Source organism: Hydra viridissima, unplaced genomic scaffold (genome assembly GCF_058129835.1).
Source record: "Hydra viridissima isolate aposymbiotic clone 2 unplaced genomic scaffold, HvirCarnegie_v1 scaffold_17, whole genome shotgun sequence".
Classification (NCBI taxonomy): Eukaryota; Metazoa; Cnidaria; class Hydrozoa; order Anthoathecata; family Hydridae; genus Hydra; species Hydra viridissima.
In genome coordinates this window covers 1,064,273-1,091,655 of record NW_028324316.1, presented here as the reverse complement: position 1 = coordinate 1,091,655, position 27,383 = coordinate 1,064,273, and the positions used below count along the sequence as shown (strand labels likewise).

Genomic DNA, 27,383 nt, shown 5'->3' with positions numbered 1-27,383 from the left:
TGAATCAATTTTTCCATTTATCATGTTTACAGTTACTTTTTCTGTTTTACCCTGCAGTGACAACTCAGCCGCCACATCAGAATTCAGATACGTTTTTGTACTTCCATCGTCAAGCAATGCGTTAACTAAAACTCTTTTATTTCCATTACGAAGAATAACCGGCACCGTTCGAAGCGATATACAGTTCATGACGTGTTTTGAATGTAGTTGGATGTTTGATATATGAGAGTTTTCAATTACCATGTTCTTGGGTTCTTCAGAAATTCTCTCATTTTGACGTTTCCTTTTGTGAAGCAAGCGATTGTGAGTATCTGTACAGCCGTCAATCCCACACATTCTTTTATTCCTGCATTCCTTTGACAAATGATTAGAGTTTAAGCACCTGAAGCAGAGTTTACATTTCTTGGCTGTTTCCCATCTTTCTTCAACAACTTGATTTTTAAATGTTGGACACTCCCATATTTTATGACCGTTTTTGCAAGCAGCACATTTTTTTATCCAATTTGTTTTCTTTTTTCTTTCATTGTCTGTAAAGTATGAATTTCCTTCAGACGGTTTGCTACCAGTGCCTTTTTTTAAAGTGCCGCTTCTTCAACAATAAACTTTTTTAGAGTTTCAACATTTTCGTTTAATCTGTATTCATGCACCCAACGTTTATATCTTATCAACATCATCTCTGGAACCTTTTTTTGCAGTTGGTGGTATAATGTTCTGTTACCAAGTTCTTCAGTTCTATTAGCTTCTTTTAAGTTTATTACTGCCACATCCAACAAGTCGGCGAATTTTTCCAAATCTCTTGGTTGGTTTTCCCTCATAGGTTTGAAGTTGTTCAATTCATCCAAATACATGAGGACCTTTCTCCTCGTTCCGCCTTATTTTCTTTCAAGTCTTTCTTTCGCAGCTTCATAGGCAAACGATGAATGCCCAAGTCCTTCAATTGCTTTTAATGCGTCGCCACATAAATATTGACGTAACTGAAGTAATTTATATTCAGCTGTCGCTGGAGCTTGATCGATACATGCGTTGAATGAAGCTTTCCAATTTTCGTAGCTCTTTTTATCGCCATTAAATATTGGTATAGAAACGCGTTTTAGTTGTTTCCATAAATCCTGTCCAATTTTTGCAGTCTTTTCATCTAAATTATTTGTTGTACGCAAACGGCTATGAGTCGATTTGATTGATTCATATTCGCTATTATCTTTTTCTTCGTCCTTTAATTTTCGAATACTCGACCATTGATCACGTTGCTGCTTTTCCGTTATCCGCATAGGTTCTCGATCCATCCTTTGGTCAAAATTAGATCTTTCACTTCCGTTGCACAATATCCATCTATTTACATGTTCCATCGCTTCCGTGAATTCGCCATTTATTCTTTCAATTTCTTGATTGAGTTTTTCTAAATTTTCTTTTGACTCAAGAAACTCGTATTTGTTTGATAAATCAACCATCACCTCGAGAACTTCGTTTTGTGTCTTTGTTAATTGATGAGTTAAATGGCGTAACTCGTTTTTACATGTCGGATCGTCGTCTCCAAGAAGCTGAATAATTTGATGTTTAATTTGCGTAAACGAAGAGTTTAAAATCGTTTTCTTCCTGTTTAATGCTGACACTTCATTTTGGACGTTTAGTTGATCTTCCATTTGATTTGTTAATTTCTGATTTCTTCTTTTTACCATTCTTCCGTTGTGAAGAAACTACCCTCTGCTACCAACTTTGATCCGAAGGTGATCAAGATTAATACCGATTGCGTATTATATTATTTTTTGAAGATCAACACCGCTTTTGTTACTTTTTAATCAACATGTTCTTAATAAATTTTTACTCTTTTTATACAGTTTTGATCGGTTAAAAATAGCTAAATTATTTTTATCAATCTTCATAAATGGGCTATATATAGCACTTATGGTAAAGCACCAATACCACAACCACGCATGATTAAGATCGGAATGTCACATAATAAGCTAAGTTACAAAAATAGCGTTAACGTAATTTTCTTCCGATCAACAATTTTTAAATAATTTATATTTAAGAGTTTCTAAGAAGACATAATTAACAGTTAACAAGAACATTTAAATCTAATTTAGTTAAATTTTAGAATTTTAATTTTTAGTTTTTAATTAGTTAAATTTTTAGAAATGGATTAAACGTAAGATAATATTAAATTTTCGAAGATGCACATATTGTTATCTCTTGAATAGATGGTTTTTATGCAAAATGTTCTTTTTTATCTTTTTTGGTGCAAACTTTTTGTTGTGTTTTTGTATTTACGATCTGTATCTGCCTACTCACTCACCTGTCTTGCTGTTACTTTTTTATTGAATGCTAATATAACTAGTCAAGTGTTCATCTTACCCCCCCCCCCCCCTCATCCTACCCCTACATCCTTAAAATGATTGTGTACCTTGCTTGTTTTAGATTGTAATAAAATGACAATTTTCTCTCGTCGAAACTGTAACAATGAGAAACAACTTTTATTCCAAATGTGGAAAATATACTGCAAAAAAGAAGCAAAATACAAATAATGAACTTATTCGAAATCTATATGCTGCTTATTTTGATACAAAAGAAAATATGGCTACTTGAGCACAACTACATAGTTACACTAGCTGCTCTTTACGACTAAGAAATTAGTTAAATACTGGCTACCCCATATCATTTGGTATATCTATATGAATTGAGCCAAAAAATTATTTCAAAGATTTTGCCTTTCTCTTACTGCCATTATAACTTAAATATATCATATCCAAATGTTCCATCCGCTTCTTGACTAATATCACCCTCACATTTTATTTCAGGACCCAAGAAACCTGATTAACTTGGTCGAAGAATCACACACAGACTTTCAAGAAAATGATAACTTATAAATTCAAACTGCAGTAAAAGAGACAGGATAGAACTTTTTCTTTTTTTTAAACTTTTTATTTACTAAACAACATGAAATATTAGCAACATAAAAGTGTTCAGCATCATCACAAGTTTGTTTCTTAAATCTTTTAAATTTCAAGTAGTTCAGTCAAATGTTCAAAGGTCCGACTGATTAGGAGTAGTGTGCTTTTAAGTTTATCGCCTATTGTGTTTATTATGCTATTGAGTTTATTATATGCAATTGAGTTATATGAGTATATATGCTATTGAGTTTATTATAATTAAAATAACATTTTCTATTTGATCGGACGTGGGAGGTTGATCTTCAGGGATGTCAGATGACAGCCTCATCCAGCTCTTGTTAATGATGTACAGTAGATTGCTCCGCGGCAATTTGATTCCATGTTTCAATAGAGTCAGTTATCGATTTGGGGGATAGTGGCGCAGATGATAGATGACGAATAGAAACCGTAGATTCACGACCGCTGGCATGCTTAATAAGTGAGTATTGTGGTATTGTGGTATAGTTTGCCAGCTTCCATTAGCCATGAAGAGACTCAGTGTCCTGTAGCAAAGTATTTTTAGTACATAAGGAGTCGCTCAAACTGAGTTTCATTAGTAGTGGTGTTGATTAAGGAGTGAATAAAATGGAGTGCGTCAGGCAAGACAACTTCCCAATAGATTAAATCAAGGTCTCATAATTTTAGAGCTAGTGTATTGGTTTACAAAAAGATACAATTGTATTGTTCGGTTTGACCGTTCCCTGAAGACTTTACAGTTGTCCTGTTGGTAGCTATACCTGATTCATAAATACTATTGTATAGTTCGGTTTGACCTATTCCCTGAAGATTTCACGGAGTTGTCCTACTTGTAGCTATACCCTTTTCATGAAGAAAATATTGGACATCTTTAATCATGAAGGACAATCTTAGTCAGAATGGGTGTAAACAAGCATACCAAAAATGTCAAAGAGCTGAGAAAAACAACTGACAGTAATTGAATAAATGTTGGCACAAGGAAATACGAATGAAGATCGAGAAAATTCGTCGATGATAGTAAGCATATATAAATAACGGGTAGCCGACGGTATAGGTCCTTTGAAGTCGATCTTTAGGCTTTTAACAGACTGAGTAGCTTTGATGAGTTGTAACTTAGAAGATATGCAGAAAGATGGTTTGCATTGTTGACATACTCGACAGTTGCCTTAGACAGATTTCACGTCATCTACTGAAAAAGGTTTCTTATGAGAAACCGTTTTCAGTAGATGACGTGAACAAAAGCAATAATTCTGGTGATATCTGGGTAACATAACGAGTTGTGCAAAGATGAAAGAGTAGACAAGTTCTTTGCAGAAGTGTACATAAGACTAAAAGTATCTGGTGCGATATTGTCAATTCCTTTTCTGTAAACGACGTCAAAGCTGTAACAACAAAGCTCTAGACATCATTGATAAATTTCATCGTTCTTCATCTTACTTTTATTTAGACAAAAATGAAACGAACTGTTGACCAGTTAAAAGCTTGAAAGGCTTTCCTGTTTGCAGATGTCGGACAGACTCGAGAATAGCACATGCCTCTTTTTTAAATATGGGATGTTTTAGTTAAGATTGATGCAAAGATCGCGAAAAAAAAACAACTGGTCTACTATTTTGGTTATGGAGCCCATGATTGTTGTACCAGACACGTCAGTTTTTAACTCAAATGGTTCATTTTCATTAAATGAACACACAATCGAGTACTCAATATTTTTCTTGACAGTAATAAATGCTGCAAATCATGAAGAGGCTAAAGGAAATGTTTTAATTTTGACGAAAGGGGCAATTTTCTAAGAGAAATAAGGGATCCAGCGTGAATAGAAAGATTATAGACTCAATGTTCGCTTCAGAGATTTTGTATCAACAGATAATTTTCGGAGTGGGCGAAGTAGCTCAATGTTTGGCTCAGTTTTTTAATGACTGACTTTGTAACCGAGAAGGTCGAAGATGTAGAGAAAACATATTTTTCATTTCTGGAAATTCTTCGTTTTAGCAGCTAAAAGAAAGTGGTTGAGGTTGCAGTCATGTTCCTTTTATTTACCACGGATTATTAAGATAAGCAAAAGTATATTTCAATTTCCCTTTAGAAATAATGTTGTTCTATGTTATTTGGAACAGTACTACTTCATTTGTCACACCAAATGGCATACAAACAAACTGAAGTAAGCCTCCGTCGGCTTCAAATGCAATATACAGGCGATCTTTTTGTTTAATCGGGACCTGATGTTAGGCTGACTTCAAATCAATTTTAATAAAGTATCACTACTGGGAAATTATATTTACAAACTCATCGATTTGTGGTTGAGGGTGATATCAAGAAGGTAACAACAATTGATAGTAGTTTGACAATTTGTCTTCTTATACCTTTAATAAGAAGCTTTTTGAATCTTTCGCTTATCTTTACAACAAATTGTGATCTCCAGGGTGATGTTGAAGGCTCGATAATAACTTCTTTGTAAAGATGTTGTACTTCGGAGCAAATAAACTTTCTTTTTTCAGCACTGTAAAACCAGGATTATGGGTTTACAGCCAGGTGTAAGGTTTTTGAGCAAGTTTAATGGCTCTTCACCTAATGAGCAACTACAAGGAATTTTCTCAACTCTACAAAAATTAAGTTGTTACACTTTGATTCTGAGACTGAAAATCAATGCCACATATTATAATATCAACAAACAAATTGTCCATAACGTGGAGCCTTACATTGGAGTAGTTAGAATCAGGAATTTTTATATCAACAAAACAAGTTCCAATAATCGAGGTTGACAAGGAAGTAGATCCCATTTGAACAGAGCTATTAGTTGATGATACATTTAGTGAGAGCTTATCAGCTAGCTTAGGGTGAATAAAACTTCCACTATCAATAAGAACTTAGAATGCTGTTAATTGTGAACGTCTAGAAAGTATTCAAAAGTTCGAAACCAATATTTGTATTGTTGAATAAGCGATGATGTATTTGGAGGTGCTTCTAATCGTACAGGTTATAGGGCCATGTATATTGTTGTAAAACATAACACAGCGATTAATAAGAAAATAAAGTTTTTATGAGAAACTTTTTTAAATTTTAAACTTTAATTTACTAAACAACAAGAAAAAATATTAATAACATAATAATGTTCAACATCATTACAATGCAATAAGGATTGTACATAAAGATAACAACATTCTCTAATCAGAATCGAGAATTTAAATGATAATAGACCTCCATTAACTTTACAAATTGAATTAACTGATTTCATCCGAGATCTGAAGCTAACTAAAGATCATAGTGAACAGCTAATATTAAGATAAAAAGAAAAAAAGTTGTTACAAATGTAAGTTAGAATATTAATTTATCGTAAACGTCTACAATGGAATTCTGTTATTGCTGTGATATTGACGGTTTATTTCAACTTTTTGAATAGGAACATAATTCCACTAAATGGCGCCAAAACTGTATTGTTACATACTGGCAATCAGTTACCATCTGTGTTTGTTGCATATTCAATGATCATGGGGGAAACCTATAAAATCCTAGAAGGTATTGTGAATGCCATACATATAACAATCATCAGCGGATGATATGTGCTGATCTGCAATTAATTGTCAGGGAAAGTATGGCCTAAGTGAGATGATTTTACTGTTGCACTAAAATATGTTGCTACTCTTCCACTTGTTTCACTGAACTAGATTATATTGCCACCTGTATATATAAAATTAGGCTTCATTAAATAGTTTGTGAAAGATTGTTATGCAATTAACTTTTTGAAGACAAATTACCGTTTAAATTCTTTCAAAGTAACAGGTGTTTTCATCAGACCGGTTGAGGCAGTTGCTTCTCAATCAGCATTTTGATGACATTTTGATAATAGTTCAAAATGTTTTCTAGGGTTTTCTTAGACGAAATTAATTTGCAAATTTTGAATCTCAGATCAAGAATATGATGAAAATCATGAAAACCTGGAGTGTAATTCCACTCAAATTTCTTTTTTGGATTATCATTATAAATTTTTCTCCTGAAAACATGCAAGGTGTATCTAAAGAATATGGTGAATTGTTGATCAAGAGGTCAGTGAGATAAAAAGTCATTATAAAGGGAAACCTTCACCTTCATTACTTGCTGAGTAATGCTGGACTTTAGTACATGATTCAAAGTCCTCTAACAGAAAATTCACTGCGATAAAACATTTTTGAGACTGTGCAGGCAAAACTATTTTACATACGTACTGGTAAATGTCACAGTTCACATAATATGTGCATATTCACATAACACGTACATATTCAATCCAAAAAGAAGTGTTATCATCAAAGACTAATTACAATTGTAAATATATCATATATTAAAAAAAACGGCGTTTTCACACGTTAAACGTTAATTCTTTTATGTGTACATACTAGTTAAAATACACAAAGTCACGGTTATCATGAAATCCAATATTGCCAACCTAGCTGACCCAAGAATGCCACTTATATGGGGTGATAGTGAACACATCCCAGGGTCACCTGGTGCAAATTTTAAAATCTTTTAGGTACGTCTGCGGGAAAAAAATGACTTTGAAGTTACAAAAATGGAAAAAATTTACCTTCTTTTTTGACATAGCAAAACTGCTATAAAATCCATACCATTAGTCATAGACCAATAAAATTTAGTGGCAATGTAGCCTATGCCAATACCAAGATTTGGGTAAAGTTTTATCCCAATCCCTGCAGTATAACAAAAGTTATGGTAGTTTTAGTGTTGAATTTTTGTTGATTTTTTCACTTCCAGAGCAAAACTTTTCTGATTATGGCCTATTACAAGCCCCCAGGCCATAATGTGGGTAACACATGTGCTCTAGTTGAATATACCAATAACATTATAAAATAAGGATTTTCATGCTCTTACCAAAATTTTTGGTTTCGGGGGTCAAAACTGTTGTTCTTGATTGAGCCCTATTTACAGCATATGCACCTTTTTCAATATAAAATCTTATATGACAGTGCTATTAGTGCCCCATAAGCATTCTTTTAACTAAACCACTACCTTAGAAGTTAGTTGAGACATTTACAGATTTTTTGATGAAAATCATGAAAAATCTTGACATTTTTTTAGAGACCGCCGATTCGTTACTGTTTATCGGTTTGCGGATTGTGCACCGAATTAACTATGCTAAACGGTTCAAATTACTTACGGATTGATTTGATCCGAAAATAATTTATCGGAAAAAAATTCGTTAAAATTTTTTCGGATTTTTTTTTCGGATTGCAATCCGATTCGATACTTTCGGATCGGATTGCAATTCGAAAAACTTTTTTCGAATTGGAATCCGAACCGAAATTATTTTTACGGATTTATACGGGTTCAGAATAAAAAATCCTTTTGAAATAAGATTCATTTTTATTTATTTATAATATTCAAATATACAATGAAACGAAATGATTTCCTTGTTAAGAAATAAAAAAAAGTCAAAATCACACTGAAAGTTAATCATTTTCCAAATTCATTTCCTGGCCACACAATGTCTTGAATTTTACTGAGTTGCTTAGTGTTTTCTTTCATATATACCAACATCTCAACCTTTGAGATTGAAAGATTGGTTCTTCTAGAGCTGTATATATTCCCTGCTGTTGAGAAAACTCTTTCAGATGTTGATGATGCAGCAGGTATACAGAGATTTTTTCTGGCCAGCCTTGACATTATTGGGTAAATATACTGGTTTTGTTTCCAGAATTCCAGTACATTTGTATTTGCTAGAACTGGTTTTGAATTCAAATACCCCTCAATTTCAGCAGAAATGGCTTTCTTGGTGCTTGTTTCACCTCCAGGATTAATGTAACCTGCACCAAACACTTTCTTCCTCAGTTGTTCAGTGAAATCAAAGTCGTCATCATCTTCATCATCCAACATTGAAGGGGAAGGAGTGCTTTGGCTGGCCAAAATTTCTTTTCTTGACAGTTCTTTCATAGCTTTCTTTCCTGCAGTTTTGACTACTTCAAATTTTCCCCCCTCATCCACAAAGCACATGCTCTTCCTGTTAGGATTTAAAAAATGAGCAATAGAGAATTCAATATTCATCAACTCCCCTTCGAATCTTTTGTTTAGATCTTTATTGAATTAGTGAGCAAGCTCTAATGACACCTCGGTTTTTGGCTTGACACAGGCCTTATATTTTGCCTTGTTTTCCTCCACCTTGTTGAAGAATTCTCAAATATTAGATAGCTTAGGCATCTGAAAAGAAGAAAAAAATGAAATAACATAAAAATGGAATAAATCAGATTGAGTTTTTCCTTTATATTTGTCTTAATAAAAAATGATATTTTTGAGCCATGCATAAAGCTTTCAATAAAAGAACTAATTATTTAAAGGTTATTTGCCTTAATTGTTGAAATGAACGTAACAACTTTTCAAACTAGCTTTTATCTCTATTTTTATTTCTACTAATATTTAAGTAGAAGAAACATAACAATATAAATTTTATAGGACCAATCCACTAATTGAAGCAATCCGCAAAGCGAAATAATTCGCAAAGGAATTTGATCCACAAAAAAAAAAAAAAAAACCGCAAAAATTTAGCTTGAAATATTCTTAACTTTTAAATCAAGATAAGATAATAATGGCTTACCGTAATAAATGTAAGTAAAGAATAGTAGACTTGATCTGTTGAACGAATTGTTGTAGGTTAAGATTTCCAAATAGGACTGATTGAAAATAAAAAAGAAATCCACTATTTATAGGACGCGCATATAATAAAAATGTAATTTTTTTGAACCACACCATTTAATGGTGACGCGAACGGAACGCGATTCGTATAATTCGCTAAGCGAATTAAAGTTAAATTGATTCGTAAAAGTTTTTCGGATTAATAATCCGAACAGCAAAGAGAATCCGCAAAAAAAAAATTCGCTAGTGGTTCGTAAATTAGTTTTCGGATTGTTAATCCGAAAAATTTTTACGAACTGACTGTTTTAATCCGCAAAATAAGTCGGATTGGCTTTTTGCGGATTTTACGAATCGAATCGGCGGTGCCTACATTTTTTACTCTAGTAAATTTGCGCTTATTCTACACGTGGATTTATCCCTAAGGATTTGTGAGCAAAGCAAAGAAATCTGTTGAAAACCTTTTGCATGTTATTTTTAACTGGTCATCATGCATTGTGTGTTGAAAAACCCATTTCATACATAAAAATAGCTAAAAATGCCTAGAATTTCCTTAGTGCTTTGTTTTCAAAATCATTATCAAATGTACAAACTGTAAAGTTCAATAAATTTACACTAACAGTGAATTAATTTCTAAAATTTATTCCATTCTATTCATTTCTTGTGATACCTTGACACTCTTTAATTTATTTGACATGACTTTTAAAGCACTGGTCAGTTTATTATTCTTAAAATGAATATTTTTTCTACTCTATCATAAGATATACTTAAATTTAATTTCAAAGTTTTAAGTGTTTTAATTTTAGTCTTGATCCATTTTTGTTTTAACAATGATTAGAAAAAAAAAAAGGGTTTTGCAAAAGAGGAACTAACAATATCAACCTATCATCACGTAAATAAGACCGTACATGATTAACTTGATTTTTGCTTTGGTTTTGTACGCTGTGACGTTCATATCATAAAAACTTAAAATCACAACAAAACTTTGTTTTTGTAGGACTGAAATGAAACGTTTGTAGAAATATCCAAAATTGTTAAATTGTATGAGGTAAAAAATTTTGTATTTCATTTTTATAATATAGAAATTGTTAGACTAAAGTAATAGGATTGATTTAGGTAAATATATCGCTCTTCTTGCAGCAATATGTTATTTATTTGAAATACACCTGCTTGAGTCAAAGTGACGTATATGTTAGTGTGTTAAATTCAAGCTATCAAATATGGCAGGATTCTAAAGATTATCATAATCTTGAAATCCAATAAAAAAAAATCTTGGCATCTCTTATGATGACATTACAGAGAGTCCGCTAGTAATGTTAATAATGCATTATTAACATTACTAGCGGATTCTCTGTAATATTATCATAAGAGATGCCTAGATTTTTTTTGATTGGATTTCAAGTTTAGCCATAATATGAAATATACGAACTTAGCCATAATATGAAATTGAAGAACATGATTGACAAATATTAAGATTTCTGGCAATGTTATTTCATGAAATAACATTGCCAGAAGTCTTAATATTTGTCAATCATGTTCTTCAATTTTATATTATGGCTAAACTTGTTTAGGTACACAGCTACAATCCACTGACTCCTTAAGATGCAAAATCTGGCAAGAAACCATGAGCAGAACAGAAAGTGTATCTGCATACTCTGCCTTCAAAAATGTGGCCGACAGATGACTGCTTTTCAGGCTGAAAGAGTTTGTCGCATTTACCAGACAAATCTTGATATGTGTGACTCTTGTGTGCCTCAAGGTCTTTGTGAATCATGCAGAATTGCCTTAAGACGAAAAGAAGAAGGAAAGGATGTTGTTTGCCAAAGTTGTTTGATTTCAAAACTATCCGAGTCAAAGCTAAAAGACGTAGTCATGTGTGTGACTGCTTGATTTGGAAAATTGGACAGTCTAGGTTTCAAGAAAAAGACTTGTGAACCTTGTGAAAAAATGAAAGTGAATCAAATGCCAGCTTTGAGATGCAGTACCTGCCTCAGCCCATTAGGTAAGGGATTACCACATCATTGTTCACAGCTAAAGTTCAGGGAAAATATACAGAAATTGGATTCATTAGGTGCCAAAGCTGCAGAACAGATAGCATCCAATGTGATTGAAAATAAGGTAGCATCTCAAAAAGCCACAATTCGTTTGGCAAAAGCATCTGGAGGTCATCCAATCCCTGTTACTCCAGGTACATTGTTAGCAAAAATTAATTATAATATAATTTTGTAAGTGATTAATTATAAAGTAATAGTTTTTGTAGTTTTTGTTTGCTGGAGGTAATGAATGCAAATTTTCTATAGGGTGAAGTGCAGCAAGATTAAATTCTGCCACATCAACATTTACAACCCAAGGCCTCATCAATGTACAAATTAACACCGGCCTCTCCAACAATGGGATCAAAAAATTAGTGAAAACTGTTCATCAGTCATCAGACAAGAAGATGATTGAGCCCAACTTTTTTGCAAATTTTCAAATGGCTGGTCATCAACTGAAGGAGTTTTTTCCTTTTACAGACTTAAAAAACACAGGTTCCAAAGGTTTTGACACAACCCATGTTGTTGTTCTTTGCAAAGATTTGTCTGTTCTGGTTAGTCAAATCATTCAATCTAGAGAAACTCCATGTGGCTACTTTGTTAAATTAGGCATTGATGGAAGCAAAAGTTTCCTCAAGTTTTGTGTCAGTGTTAGTGAGAGTTCCACAGAATAAGATAAATCGAACTCACCACCTCAAAGGCGACTTTTGAGTTCCAGAACAGCAAAAGCAACAAGTGTGAAAAGACAAATTCTTCTGCGGTCTCTGAAGATCTGCCAGAAACTCATTCTAATATTCAAAAGGTCTGGTCACTTATCAATGATTATTGCATGTGACATGAAAGTTGCCAACATTATTTGTGGACTTCAAACACACTCAAGCATGCACCCTTGTTGTTGGTTTGATATTGACTCAAAGAACCTTGCTTGCAGAGCTGTCATTGAAGCTTTCAAAAAAGTTTAATTTGGTTGTGAATTCATGCTTTAGAAATGTACTAGAAAAGGATTTTTCTTTCAAGATTGATCAATTTAAAGCCACATATTTGGCAATCCAACTAGGAAGCATCACGCCCAAAATCCACACAGTATTCCACCACATCAAGGACTTTGTAAACATGAAACAATTGCCCTAAGGACAATTCAGTGAAAAAGCTGTTGAGACAGTATATCAAGATTTTCACCAGCATTGGCCACGATAAAACAGAGATAAAACCCACTCTGAATATAAAGGAAGGCTGTTCATTTGTCTTGTGGATTTGAATAGCAAACTCCTTTAGAAAATTATTAAGAATTTTCATCCATTTAGCTTCATTTTAATGAATTAATATTACTTGTAAGAAGAGAATTTAAGCTGATAAGAAACCCATTATGATGAATTATTGTCTAATTCAAAAAATGTATTTCGAAATTGTGCCAATCTTAGGTCAAAGTTTACTGCCATTTGAGAATAGTAAGCTGACCGGTGCTTTAAATTTCATGTCAAATAAATTAAAGAGTGTCAAGATATCACAAGAAATGAATAGAATGGAATAAATTTTAGAAATTAATTCACTGTTAGTGTAAATTTATTGAACTTTACAGTTTGTACATTTGATAATGATTTTGAAAACAAAGCACTAAGGAAATTCTAGGCATTTTTAGCTATTTTTATGTATGAAATGGGTTTTTCAACACACAATGCATGATGACCAGTTAAAAATAACATGCAAAAGGTTTTCAACAGATTTCTTTGCTTTGCTCACAAATCCTTAGGGATAAATCCACGTGTAGAATAAGCGCAAATTTACTAGAGTAAAAAATGTCAAGATTTTTCATGATTTTCATCAAAAAATCTGTAAATGTCTCAACTAACTTCTAAGGTAGTGGTTTAGTTAAAAGAATGCTTATGGGGCACTAATAGCACTGTCATATAAGATTTTATATTGAAAAAGGTGCATATGCTGTAAATAGGGCTCAATCAAGAACAACAGTTTTGACCCCCGAAACCAAAAATTTTGGTAAGAGCATGAAAATCCTTATTTTATAATGTTATTGGTATATTCAACTAGAGCACATGTGTTACCCACATTATGGCCTGGGGGCTTGTAATAGGCCATAATCAGAAAAGTTTTGCTCTGGAAGTGAAAAAATCAACAAAAATTCAACACTAAAACTACCATAACTTTTGTTATACTGCAGGGATTGGGATAAAACTTTACCCAAATCTTGGTATTGGCATAGGCTACATTGCCACTAAATTTTATTGGTCTATGACTAATGGTATGGATTTTATAGCAGTTTTGCTATGTCAAAAAAGAAGGTAAATTTTTTCCATTTTTGTAACTTCAAAGTCATTTTTTTCCCGCAGACGTACCTAAAAGATTTTAAAATTTGCACCAGGTGACCCTGGGATGTGTTCACTATCACCCCATATAAGTGGCATTCTTGGGTCAGCTAGGTTGGCAATATTGGATTTCATGATAACCGTGAAGTACAAATGAATTTTTTTTCATAAAACGAATGTCATCAAATTTTGTAAGACTGTAAACAAAAGATTCCAAAAAGAGAACGCAGCAAATTCAACTACAATATTAAATGTCGTAACAAGTCTGATTCTAAATCTACCTCATAGACGAGAAAATTATCATTTATAAAAGGGTTCTCGATAAATCTCTAAACTGACTCTGCCATAACCATACAAAAAATTGTAGAAATTTAAAGATAAAGTCTAAGTCCACTGGAAAAATATAAATTTTTTTACGACCATGCCTAACAATATAAAGCAATCTTTCAGGAGAACTATTAACCATTTTTAATTTACTCAGGCTAAATTTAAGTTTTAAAATTGTAATAAAAAATAAATAAATTGCAAATTAAAATAATAGTGTTTAACAGATGAAACTTAGTAACGCTCATTTTTAAAATATACAAAAACAAAACGTAAACAAATAAAAACGGCAAAAAATCCATATAAAAATTATATTTTTAGTTTACATTGCATTTTATAATTTTTCTTTCATTTTAGAATGAAAGGAAAACTGTCCAAAATTCTAAGTAAGAAAAAAAAAAAGAGTTTTCATCATGCAACATTGAATTTATTTGTTTTCTGCCCTTTTCTTTTAACGCTAATTTTACCTGCTCTGAAAGAAGCGAAAGATTATAATGTGGCTCATACATGTGATCACCAAAAGAAATAGATGATTGAAAATGAGAACGAGACTAAAATATAAAATATCAAATATCAAAAATTTAGCACAAGTTTAAAAAAAATATATCTAAAATTAAAAATTATGTAGTTTTTAATAATAACTGCAGGGGACAATAAATCATGAAAAATGTGTACAGATATTAGCCCAGAAAGGTTTGAGAAGATAATTTTGTATCTAAAATGATTAAGAACAAAAGCAAAAGTGTAAAAAAAATAACCTCTTCTAAATTACTTCGTCGCAGCTCTAAAATACCGAGATTGTTAAATGCTTCTGCATGGTCACTGTCAGCTGATAACGATAAACGCAAACATTGGTATGCTAACCTCAAGTCTCCAATACCCTAAAAGTTTAAAGGTAATTTTGTAATAAAAAATTGGAATTTTCACATAACAAACTTTGAAACATAATTTTATGATTAGTTTAATTATATCTCCTAAAACTTACAACAGCTATATGACTAATATTATACCACACATCAGCCATGTTATTGTCTGAAGAAAGTGCAAGGGCTCTTTCAAAACAGTGTAATGCCATATCATACTGCTGAGCGTAGAAACAACAGAGACCAATATTGTTAAAGATTTCACAACTATAAACTCCCATCTGCAACAGACGCCTACAACAAATCGAATAAATAATGGAAAATTATGAATACTTTCTAATAAAAAAAACTTGCTTGATATTAGAAACTGCTGACAAACATTTTGTTGACAATATATTTTCAACATTAATACTTAATTTTCTAACAAAAACATTTACTGAATTCAACAAATAGCGAAGGCTGTTTTACTAAGAATCTTTCAATTGAATTTATTACCTAAAAAGGTTGTAACAATTCAAGAGCTTCTTTTTTAAGGGGCAAAAGACACATTTAACATGTTTTGAGAAAGCTAAAAAAATTATCTATTTAAGCTTTTAACAAATGTTAATATCTATTTTTGTAATCAGTAGTTTATTGTGATTTTAATAAAAATAGCTTAACTATTAATTACTTTTTTTTTTAAGTATATTTATAACGGTTTAAAATGTGAGAGGTTTTTCAAAAAGGGCGTAAGTCCATATTTTTTTAAAGAAAAAAAAATTATGACAAAATCATATTTTGCATAATTTGCAAGTGTTTGCAAATTCAGTTTATTTGGATAAACTTGATGTAACACAAATTCCTAGAATTTGTTACATCATTTTTACTAATTTACTTAATAAAAATGATGTTAAATTATTTTTAATTTACTGATACCCCTACCCCCTTTGGCAGACACATCATTAATTAATGACAATTTATTGTTTGAGACAAGAGTTTATTTAAATGGGCATAATATAAAAATTATTTTTGTACAAAAACTCAATCAGGAGGTAAAAACTGTGACCCCTACTAGCATCAGAAAATAAATGTGGATCAAATTGAACTTTATCTCCTCTTTCTGTAACTAAATCTTTTTTTAAACAAGTAGTGAACCAGGGCTGAAAACACTTCATTAGGTTCTCTAATACTCTGAGTTTCCAAACAGGTGTAAATAAAGATGTTATCTTTGTTCAGAAGTTTGATGTTAAACAAATGTTAAATTATAGAACCAAATTTGCTGAGCAATAAAATACTTCACCAATTCTTAATTTAGAAATTGGTTTGTCTTTGTTGAATGTCAAAGCATACTTTAATGACATTTTTCATTTTTTCCATTGATAAGAGAGTAGAAGTTTTCGCTCTTAATTTGTGCAGATTTTATTTAGCAAACTCTTCTGCTTTTAGTTTCATATCAAACGTTTTTCTGATCAAAAAAGAACAGACATCTGAAATCATTTTAAATTTAGAAAGTGATGAAATATCCATATTGTCTTGGTTTCTATGAAGTTTAGAGTTTCTTCCTAAATTTACAAAATTTAGTTCAGGCGGAAGATACACTCTAACACTTATTCCTCTTCGTTGTGTGAAACACATCCTTATTTTGACTAATACAATCCACTGTTGAATTGGTTATTTCTTTAATATCTACAGTTTGTCTGACTTCACCATGTTTTTCAGATCTCAGACTCTAATTTTTGAAGAAGTATTATGCAATCTTTTTATTCCAACATATTTAATAGAAAGAAATGATACTTTACCAACTGGAACTGTTTTAAAACTACTGTCAGTACTGTAATTTATAGAATGTTTTCATAAATAAAAATATTCATTCCTTGGCCTGCGTTTTTTACTTAAGTTAATTTAACAAACTTCAGAAGAAAACCATCTAGTTTAACTTTTAATTCTTAATTGTACAGCTTCTAGAAAAAGCCTGAAAAAAAACTTTGTATGTTAAGTGTAAAAAAGAACCATTTGTTTTTTTTTAATTCATAGTATGATTTAATAATTGTTAGCTATTCTTTAGAAATTAAAAGGTACATAGTATAAAAAAATAAATTTAAAATCATTAGTTGATTGAAAATCATAGCTAACAAAAGTAATTATCCTAAACCACAAAAAGTGGCTGGTGCAATACAACTAAGCTCACCTTCAATATACAGGTTACCAAGATTGCCTGCTTTATATCTTTTGCTATTGCATCTGCAGGAATATTTCAAAGAGATGAATATGTCTAGCACTTTTTCTCTTCTGTTTTGGTTATTTTCAATCTTTTCTAACCTTCATTCAGAGGTTAAAGAGCAAGAAATATTTCCAGCTCTGAATCTGTTATTTGTTTAGAAACCATTTTTAGGTTAAATTTGTTTTAGAAGTAGCAACTCACAAGCATTAACTCTTTTTTTTGTGGTACATTTTTCTGATATAAGGACTTTGGCCCTTTATGATTTTAAAATCTTAAACTTAATAACTTATGATTTCGATGTTGAAAATAAAGTGGATAATTACTTTTCTGCCCATGTTAACATAGTTAGACTCATGCCATTTACACTATGAAATCCAAAAGTGACCAAAACTTAATTTTATCATAAATGGACTTACGTTTTTGAAAAAAACGCTCTTCACTATTGCTCTGCATGTATCTTATTTTTTAAAAATTAATGGCATTAGATTGTATTTTTTTTTTTTTTGCATTTTAAAAAATTTCTTTTATACAGGCTATGATTAAAGATCATAAATTTTCTGAAACAAGATGTTTCATAAAAGGAGATCTGAAGAACTGATAGTTTATAATCTAATTCCAAATAGTTTACCACATTCTTTTGTAACTTAATACAACACAGCTCCAAATGAAAGCTTTTAAGTTAAGTTTTTAATTGGTCATTAATTTTTCCCAGGTAACTTAAGTAATATATACCAAGTGAAGGAAAAATAAATGCAACATTATTGAATCATATTTTCAAAACTATTTGTTTGTTTTACATTAAAAAACTGCCACAAAAATGTGATTTGGTGAAAAAAAAAAAAGTGTTGCCACATACCTGAAAAACTTTAAGGCAATCTCAGGTTGATCAGAATAGAAATAATTGGTAGCAATACATGATATTGCTTCAACATGAGTGTTATCGCTAACGAGAACATCTTTGTAGTATTTTGTTGAATTTGTTACATCATTCATTCCCTAGATAACATTTATCAATTAAGCACTTTAAAATATTCAGTGATTTAACAACAAAAAGGTAATAACAAAATTATAAAATTACTTTATATTTAACTTAATAAACAGATCAAAAGATGATTACAAAACAATCAACTTTCAAGGAAAAATCTTTCTAAAGTATGAATGGTTTTTATTTAAAATAAAATGCGGCAATAACACAAAAGTATATTAATTTAATCTCATATAACTGGCTATTCTTCTACTCTTGATTTCTAATGGTACTCATTATCCTAATTTCCCTTTCTTTTCTTTTACTAATCATTTGTAACTTTACTTTCTTAAGTAAGAAAGTTTTTGCAATGATATTAATTAAATCTGCAAAAAATCTTCAGTAGAGTTGATTGTATAGCTGGCTATGATCAGCCACATACTGTCTACACATATGATCAGAATATTTGTTGCACATTTTGTAGTTTTTTCTCACAATCAACAAGTCACTAAATAGCAATAATTTTCTCTCCTAACTAACTGTCCTTTTTTACAAATTTTCTCCTTTATATATACCCCATGCTTTTCCCAAAATATCCTTCCAAAAACCGTCATAAATCACCACAAACACATATTTACAATTCTTATTGGTAAAAACTATTAAAGCTATTAAATCCCTAACGTCATCAAATGTTCTAGAACTTTCTGGAATTACACATTTGAAGCTAAAATTTTATTGCCAGGATTGTTAACTCTTATCACCAATTAGTATTCAAAGTTAAACATCTAGATAAATGATGTCAAAACACTGCACTTAAAAATTCTTCCTTAAAATAAAGCTTTTAGAGGCTTTTCTAATGATACCTGTAAGGTAATACCTGTAAGGCCTTCCTAATAATACCTGTAAAATTACTCAAAAAAAAGTCACTTTACAAACTTCTAACAAAACATCAACTTTTTAATGCTGAATTTCTGACTATTAAAAAAACTAACTTTATAACTTTTGACCTATCTTATAATAATCATAATTGATAGGGCCTCCCTCAGTCTCTGTAACAACCTCCACTCTGTTCCTAATCCTCAGGTTAGAGTCTTTGGAAACTGTCTTCTGTATAGTTATATTTGGATACAAACATTTCAGGACTCTGAACCAATTTTAGCTCACATAAAAAGAGTCCAATGGGTTAAGTTAAGGGGAGCTATATATTTTTTTCCTACAACATTGCAATACTAAATCTTCTCTTCCATAAAAAAAGCTCTTTTCTTAAAAATTTTTGCATTCAATTTATACTCAAATGTCTAATAAGCCTAAGTGTAAAATATTTTTTTTAATTTTTTTTAAATTTTTTTTAAATTTTTTTAATATTTTTATTTTTTATTCTTTTAAGCCTTTTTTTTTTGTAAAATTATATTCTTATTAATATACAATCCACCAAAACTAAGGGTACATATTGAAATTTATAGAAACAAAATAGCATGGTACTAACTATATTGATTTTGATAAAATACAGCAAAAGCATCAATTCCACACAGATAGATATATATTGACACAGCAACATGTAAAAGGAAAACAACTAAATGAACTTTTAAAAGTATATTAAAAAGTATAAATTAAATGAACTTTTAAAAGTATATCATCAAAAGCATATCAGATATCTATTGGGGCATATCTATGGTTTTTGAAAACTTAAATTCATCAATGAGGTATAGACTTAATGAAGAGCAGTGCTACAAGAAAGCATTTCAGTCCAGAAAAAATGAATAAAAATATTGCTAACAAATCTGTAAAATTTTTTTGTTCATTAAATTTTTCTTCGAACTATTACTGCTTGTGTTTATTTTATGGCGAAATTTTTCACCAGAGCTTATATATGTATGAGTGGTCTTTGTCACCAGAGCTTATATATGTATGAGTGGTCCTAATCTTGAAAAACACCCCCAAATACAGTCAGCATGTGAATGTATGCTGACTCTATAATTCATTTTGAAGAATACTGTCTATATCTGCAAAAAACCATGAACCATGAAAGCTTAAATTGTGTAAAACCTCTATAAAGTAATAGAGCACAGCTAATAAATAAAAGTTGTTTTATATGGGTATTGTGAAGGCTGAATGGGCATACAAGAACATAATGAAGGCTGATATGGAAATAAACAAAAACTTCTTAAGCTAACTGATTTTTGAACTATGAAGAAAGGAAAACATAGAGATAAAAAAATTTATGATCATAAATTTACACAGATTACAAGTATGAAATGAGTATTACAGCAACTAATTCAGTAGAAAAAAGGAGAATAAAAAGCAAATCTAATAAAGAAGAAAACCACACACAATAAGGTATTTTGCTGTTGAAAAATATATATATATAACTAAATCATCCAATTGTCTTCGATATCAGGATGTTAGAAATAAACTTTGTTTTTGTTTTTTTTTTGCCATTTGTCACAAGTTTTCTTCAACTCTATAAAACCAGTATTTAAAAAATGACAGAAATAGTAAATGTACACATGCATGGAAATTAAGTATATTTATGTTATGGTCCATTCTAGAACTTTCTAAATACAACACAACCTTCGAGAATCTTCCATAGAGCCTTCTAGATATATAATAACGTTCCAGAATGTTCTGTATCTTTCTAGGAACTTTCAATTTTACTATAAATATTAAGTTTGTGTGATTATTGTATTGTATTTGAATTGGTATTCTTATATCGAAAATAAATACTTTAATGAAATTGAATTTTTCTTTGGATCTGTAAGTTAGAGAAATATAACAATTTATATCATTGTAAAGCCAAAATGAGGACAAAATAACTATGGAAAAGCTTGAGATTTTATTGAAAATCTAAATTAAATTTTTTTAAGATGACTTTTTTAATTTGTAAATTCAATTGATATTGGTTATATCTATTAGATTAAAGGTTTAAAAATGGCCACACATTTTAATGGGTCAAAGTTTAAAATTCTTTCCAAGTAACAAATATTTTGTCTATCAAACTTATGCATGTCAGTTGTCTTAAAGTTATTTTAAAAAATAGTAAATACATAAAATGGCTATATAACAATATGTAATATATAGAAAATAAATATACTACAATATACTACTATAAATATAATGTATCTTAATATAATTCCTACAGAAACGTTTAATGTTTAATGTTTAATGTTCAATGCTTAACGTTGTTTCGTCATTAGTTACTAGGCTTTAAAAGAGCGCGTTCTCAAAATGCACGCAGCCATAGGAGAAAGATCCATGAAGTTAAAACTTTTTTCCTTTTGGAATTTAATTATTAGTTTAGATTTGAAATTTAATTATTAGTTTAGATATATTACATAAAGAATCATATTAAGATAAATAATCATCATTAAGATCATCTTATAATTGAAGTTAGTATATGAAATAGTTACATATAAACTTTTATTAGATAAAGTAGAAAGGATTTAAATTTTAATTAGATAAAGTAGAAAGGATTTAAATTTTTATTAGATAAAGTAGAAAGGATTTAAATTTTTATTAGATATAGTAGAAAGGATTTAAAGTAGAAAGGATTTTAATTTTTTAAATCGTTTATATTTTGTTTGTTTTAGTTTTACTTTTGCAGTTATGTTTTTATTATCTTATTTTTTAGAAGGAAAATAGGGGTATGGATGTTATTTAAAGTTATACTAATTAAGATGCTATTTCCATAAAATGGTTATTACTACATTGAAATTTCTGTGATACTGTTAACTATTTTTGTTCTTTTTTAGAAAATTTAGAAAAATAAATTAAACCTTTGTGCCAACACTGACATGGCATGTCACATGTTATTGTATGTAAAGGTTAAATTTTGTTATGAGGATTACAGTTCTTATGAAGAAAAAAAGAAGGTAAAGAGTATTGTTTGTAAATATATATTTTGAATCTTTTTAAATTTTCTCGCGTCATTTTTAAAATTTTTGTTTGCACATGTTTATTGTTTGCATATATGCTTTTTTGATATGTATGTGTATGTGGTAATAAGTGCTTTATAGTTGTTTTATCAATGTGTTTTTATAATAATGTAAAGTGTTTTTTTATTGTTTGTGTATGTGTTAATATGTGTTATATAATTGTTTTAAAAATGTGTTTAAATATGTATATAAGGTATATATTTAACCTTATATACATATTTAAACACATTTATTGTGTTTATAGTTGGTACATGTTTATATGATGTTGTCTCCATGTTTTCAAAGTGCTGTGACTTAGTAAACATCTACCTGAAAATCAATTATTGTATTTTAGAGAAGGAGCAGAACAAATGGCTTTAGATAGTGCAGCTCAACGTGATACACACCTAACGGCATGGTTTAAGTGAAATACTGAAAATGAAAGAGCACATTGCTATTCTTATGTAGACATTCCTTATCACTTTATATTTGATGATAAACATTGTAAATGGAAGGTTAGACAAAGGGGTGGTAATAAGGTGATAATAAGAATGGGTAAAGTTAATCCAACTGGAGAATTGTTTTTTCTTAAACTGTTACTTTTGCAAGCAAAAGGAGCAACATCTTGGGAGGATGTGCGTACTGTTAATGTTATTGCCCTTGAAACGTTTCGTGAAGCATGTGTTTGGAAAGGTTTGTTGTAAGATGACACTGAATGGCAGAATACTCTTTCTGAGGCGGCTTTAACATGTATGCCAAAGCAAATTAGACAGTTGTTTTCAATTATTTTGACCTTTTGTGAATCTGACAATCCTTTACATCTCTTGAATACATGCAAAGCTTTTATAATGGAAGATTTCATTCACCGCTCAATCCCACTTCTAATAGCTGAACAAGCTACTCTTCATCAAATTGAAAAGATTATTAATCAAAGTGGTAAAATGCTGGCTGATTACAATCTGCCTGTTATTGATGAGTTTATAGGCTTAAATCTAGAAAATTTTGATGAAAATGTTCAACAACTGAAATAGTAGAATTGTGTATAAACACAACCAGCTGAAATAGTAGAATTGTGTGTAAAATGTTCTTTGCATTGGCAATGGGTGCAGAAGTTTGCATTAACTGAAAATATGAGAGTGCAAGATGGAGAAGGTGAATTTTCCCAATGGCTACTAAAACTTGGGAATGGAACAATACCTGTCAAAGAGGAGGATCCTTTTAAAGGATGCATTGAAATATCAAATCAGTGCATTATTAGAGAAAATGAATCAATTGTTTAAAAGATTTTTGGAGATGCTGATCAAAATGATTATTCTAAACGCGTGATTTTAACACCAACTAATGTTGATTCATTATCAATGAAGTGCTTGAATGTCTGCCGGTGAGGTAAAAATTTATTTAAGTGCTGATCAAATTGATACTGATGACCTTAATGAAAGAAATAATTTTCCTGAGTTTCTGAACAGCTTAACTCCTTCAGGTATGCTACCTCATTGTTTAAAATTGAAAATTTGTTGTGTAATTATGCTACTCAGAAATTTAGATCTCAAAGCTGGGTTATGCTATGGTACTTGAGTGAAAGTTGTGCTTTTCAAAATAATTATATTGATGCAGAGGTGTTGACAGGTGTTTCTGGTGGTAAATGGGTTTTTGTTCCTTGAATTCAGTTGGCTCCATCAGATTCTAATCTACCTTTTGTTCTGAAATGTCTTCAGTTTCCTGTCAGATTGGCTTATTCAATGACAATAAATACCAGTGAAGGTCGAATATTTGATAGAGTTGGGGTATATCTTAAAAAATCATGTTTCTCTCATGGTCAACTATATATTGCATGTTCAAGAACTAGAGCATTTAATAGTTTGTTTTTCAAAATTGATAAACATCTCATTCAAGGTATGGTAGGTGAAAAGTGTTACACCAATGTTATATTTTTTTAAATATTTTAATTTTTTTTTTCATAGTTTTTGATAAATATACCTGTCATTTAATATGTTTATATGTGTTATAATGTTTAAATGTGTTATATGAAACCATATTTGTTTATAGCTGTATATATGTTTAAATTATGTTGTTTCCATGTTTTCAAAGTGGTGTGACTTGGCATTATGTTGAGCAAGATTGATTCTAGCCTTTCTGATTGTCTAGCCTTTTTTAATTATTCTGGAAACACAATAATGTCTTTTAATGTTTAGCGTAATGTGTATGGGAGAGTATGCAACCTTGATCTTTAAATCTAGGGTGTTTTAATGTCCTAAATTTGAAGTAATTGAATAACTAATATTGAACATAAAAACAAATATACTTTTATGTAGTTATATGTCTAGTAAAAAGATAAATATATAGTTAACTTAAAATTGGTTTTCTAACTTTGCCTTTCATATTTTAAGTTGATTTATTATTTTTGCTGGATTTTAGGATCAAGGGTGCAAATATTCTATTGCTATGTCTTATTTTTGTGATGTTTTGTGTTGATAGACTGCTTGGCTTACCTTCACGTTGGTGTCTATTGTTAAAAATGAATAATAGGTAGTTTCATTATTGGAACTTACTGCTTTTATTTATTAACTAAAAGCCAAGACAACATTATGCTAAAAATGCAGTTTATATCTTAATTTGATTTTTTTTTTTTTTTTATGTTAGTATTGCTAATCCTTTTGTACTTCGAAACAGATTTTATAGATACATTTTCGATAAATGTTTATATTAACTGCCATATCAAAATAGGTTACTATAAATAGGTAAATCGATTTTCAGTTTTTATGTGGTGTTTATTTTTTTAAAGATTTATGATTGATGCATTTATACGATTTATAAAAAAAACAACCTAATAACCTTTTATTGTAAATTTCTGTCAGTTAAAATGATATAAATATATGCAATTAGTTCAATTTTTTTTAAATTTTCTCTATTTTATGCCTAGTAGTTTGTTGTACGTAACTTAGGGGATCTTTTTAAACGGGGAGTGAATATTGTAATTTTGCGCATTTGTCAAATATCGAGTTACTTGAATTTTATAAGGTGTTTAACTAATTAATTAGCTTAGTTTGCATTTGCAACACTTGAGGAAAGAAAAAATTCTTATATATGTTAAATTCTTATATATATTAAAAAGAAAAAATTCTTATACATGTAAATCATTGTTTTACATTTTATTATTCTGGTGAAAGGTCTTCATTAAAAACTTGATTACACTTAATAAAAATAACTCTATTCTCCTGACCACCATTAAGGCAAAAACGGGGAAGAGAGGTCCTTTACTAAAAACTTTTGAAACAAAGAGGGCATATATAAAAATGGTCAGGTTAGTGCCATATATAGTTATGGTCAAATGATCAGTTATTTTTAATAAATTTATTTAGTTGTGTGTATTTAACGTTTTAAAGTCAATTTCCTTTTTTTAAAGAAATATGTATCAAGGGGATACCAAAAAATTAATAATTCATGAATAATTTACGTTCGCTTTATATTAATCTTATTAATTAAAGTTCACGTTATAAAAAATATTACAAGACTTTAGCTTTACTCTTTCGTCAATTTAAAGCATGACGAAGTGTTATTATTTTGTGTCAGTAACTAAAAACGTATTGTTCTGCCTTACGCTGATATGACCCATGTCTGTTGTAAATTACTCAAATAATGTTAAATAATTAGTAAATCATTTAACCTCCGCATACTTTTTTTTTAAATTTTACAGATGGTTTAATTTTTTCAATTTGAAGGCGTTTTTCTAATTGGGTATTAGTTAAGGTTTTGCAACTTTAAATTGTGGAAAACAGCCACTATAAATTAAGTAACAGACCGACGATAACCCGTATTATAACCCGTATTACGGGTTGCTTTTTGCTAGTATATATAATTTAAGAGACAAATATTGTTAGATATGGTTAAGAAAATAAAAGTGACTGACCTCATATATTCTGGCGACTCCAACTAAGAGTGTTGTTTCTTTTGGAAACTTTTCTAACCCCTGTAAAACATCAAATAACAAAAAAAATTAATATCAAAAAATAATTTATCTTTTAAAAAAATTAGTTTCCAATTAAGTTATGTTGCAGTTACTGTAAATAGGGTATAACTATAGCTCCACCAAAGTCCAGGTATGCTGCATTAAATATGACAGCTTTCCATTTAAAGCCCTCAGTTAAGGGACTATTTACATTAAATTGCTAAAATATTTTAAATTTTAATTTTTGTACTTGTTAATTTTAAACTAGTTCTCTCATTTTCGTATAAAAGATAATCAATAGAAATAATATACAGAAACTAATACATGGTAAAAAGGAGTATCGCCCATGTGATATATTTATAACAAACCCAAGTACTTTCAGACAAGTCCTTTAGTACTATCTAGTAGTATCTTATTCATGTAAATCCAATTATGTATGTAATAAACATTACTCATCAAATTAACATTAATAAAAAACCAATTTTGGGGTGCAGTGAATTTAACAACCCTTAAAAACTGACAAATCCATCGCTAGAAAAGTAAAAGACCTCATTTTGTGAAAGACATTAATTACAAACACGGCAGTGTCACAGCAAGTGTCAAAGGAATTCTCAAAAAATAAAAGCTCTTCTATTTTTGTGTATTCCTGCTAGTTGAACAACCAACTTATTAGTGATAGATAAGCATCATGTTATAAAGCAAACAGCTTAACATATTTTATTTCTTCTCAGAATGCTCTAAAAATGCAATCACAAAATGTTCTAAAAGTACCTATTGAAAATTTATCTTTGAGGTCAGAGGTGGAAAATTGTTCCAAAGAGACTATACAAACTTTCTTTAGTTGAAAGAGTAGCCATCAAAAGAGGAAAGAAGATTGAAAACAAGTGGTAACAGCTATCTAAAAGCGTAGTTGATAAAGCAGAATCTCTTATACAACATACAAATTCATGCAACTATGCAATTAACTTTAAATCAACTATTCTAAGATCAACTTTCATTTATAGTCTCTTCAGGGCATCTATCATAGTTAATATGAGTCAGAATAAAGCATTCAATCAAGTTCTCACTCAATTGCCAGGATTGTTCTCTCATTACTTTTATTGCAACAACTGTGTTTTAATGGTCAACTTGGGGTATCATTTTAATACTTGTAATAGGTAAAGGTCATGATTAGAAATGAACTAAACCCATTTTTTAACCAAATGCTAAACCAGAACAGCAATCAATTCTAATAAACTGAAAGCAACCAAACATTTAGTCACTGCAGCCTTTAATCTAATAGCCATTCTACTAGACTTGAGAGTAGAAA

At 30.2% G+C, this 27,383-nt stretch overlaps 3 protein-coding genes across 5 annotated transcripts in view; 1 reads left to right on the top strand and 2 right to left on the bottom strand.

Moving 5' to 3' along the window:
* The window catches only part of LOC149876957 (uncharacterized), a 179,264-nt gene extending 156,874 nt beyond the window's left edge, over positions 1-22,390 (top strand). The window contains exon 3 of one of the 2 annotated variants that reach the window (XM_090074708.1): positions 21,967-22,390. The gene's annotated coding sequence lies outside the window, so the exon portion shown is untranslated. Of the gene's footprint in view, positions 1-21,845 lie in introns of both variants that reach the window. The other variant, XM_090074707.1, reaches the window with a different exon arrangement.
* Positions 1-27,383, bottom strand: part of LOC149876956 (tetratricopeptide repeat protein 8-like) — a 47,526-nt gene that overhangs the window by 5,225 nt on the left and 14,918 nt on the right. Inside the window, exons 11-15 of one of the 2 annotated variants that reach the window (XR_016448411.1) lie at positions 26,036-26,095; positions 18,110-18,249; positions 15,201-15,347; positions 14,949-15,071; positions 14,658-14,741 (exon numbers count right to left, since the gene is read on the bottom strand). Coding sequence is in view for 1 of the 2 variants with exons in the window: in XM_090074706.1 (XP_089930832.1) it covers positions 14,658-14,741; positions 14,949-15,071; positions 15,176-15,347; positions 18,110-18,249; positions 26,036-26,095 (579 nt within the window). In the remaining variant the exon portion in view is untranslated. Of the gene's footprint in view, positions 1-14,657; positions 14,742-14,948; positions 15,072-15,175; positions 15,348-18,109; positions 18,250-26,035; positions 26,096-27,383 lie in introns of both variants that reach the window. The other variant, XM_090074706.1, reaches the window with a different exon arrangement.
* Positions 8,121-9,778, bottom strand: LOC149876958 (uncharacterized). Its single transcript, XM_090074714.1, has 2 exons — positions 9,478-9,778; positions 8,121-9,083 (listed from the first exon to the last, which is right to left on the bottom strand). The coding sequence occupies exon 2, from the start codon at positions 8,928-8,930 to the stop codon at positions 8,343-8,345; it is 588 nt and encodes a 195-aa protein (XP_089930840.1). The 5' UTR covers positions 8,931-9,083; positions 9,478-9,778; the 3' UTR covers positions 8,121-8,342.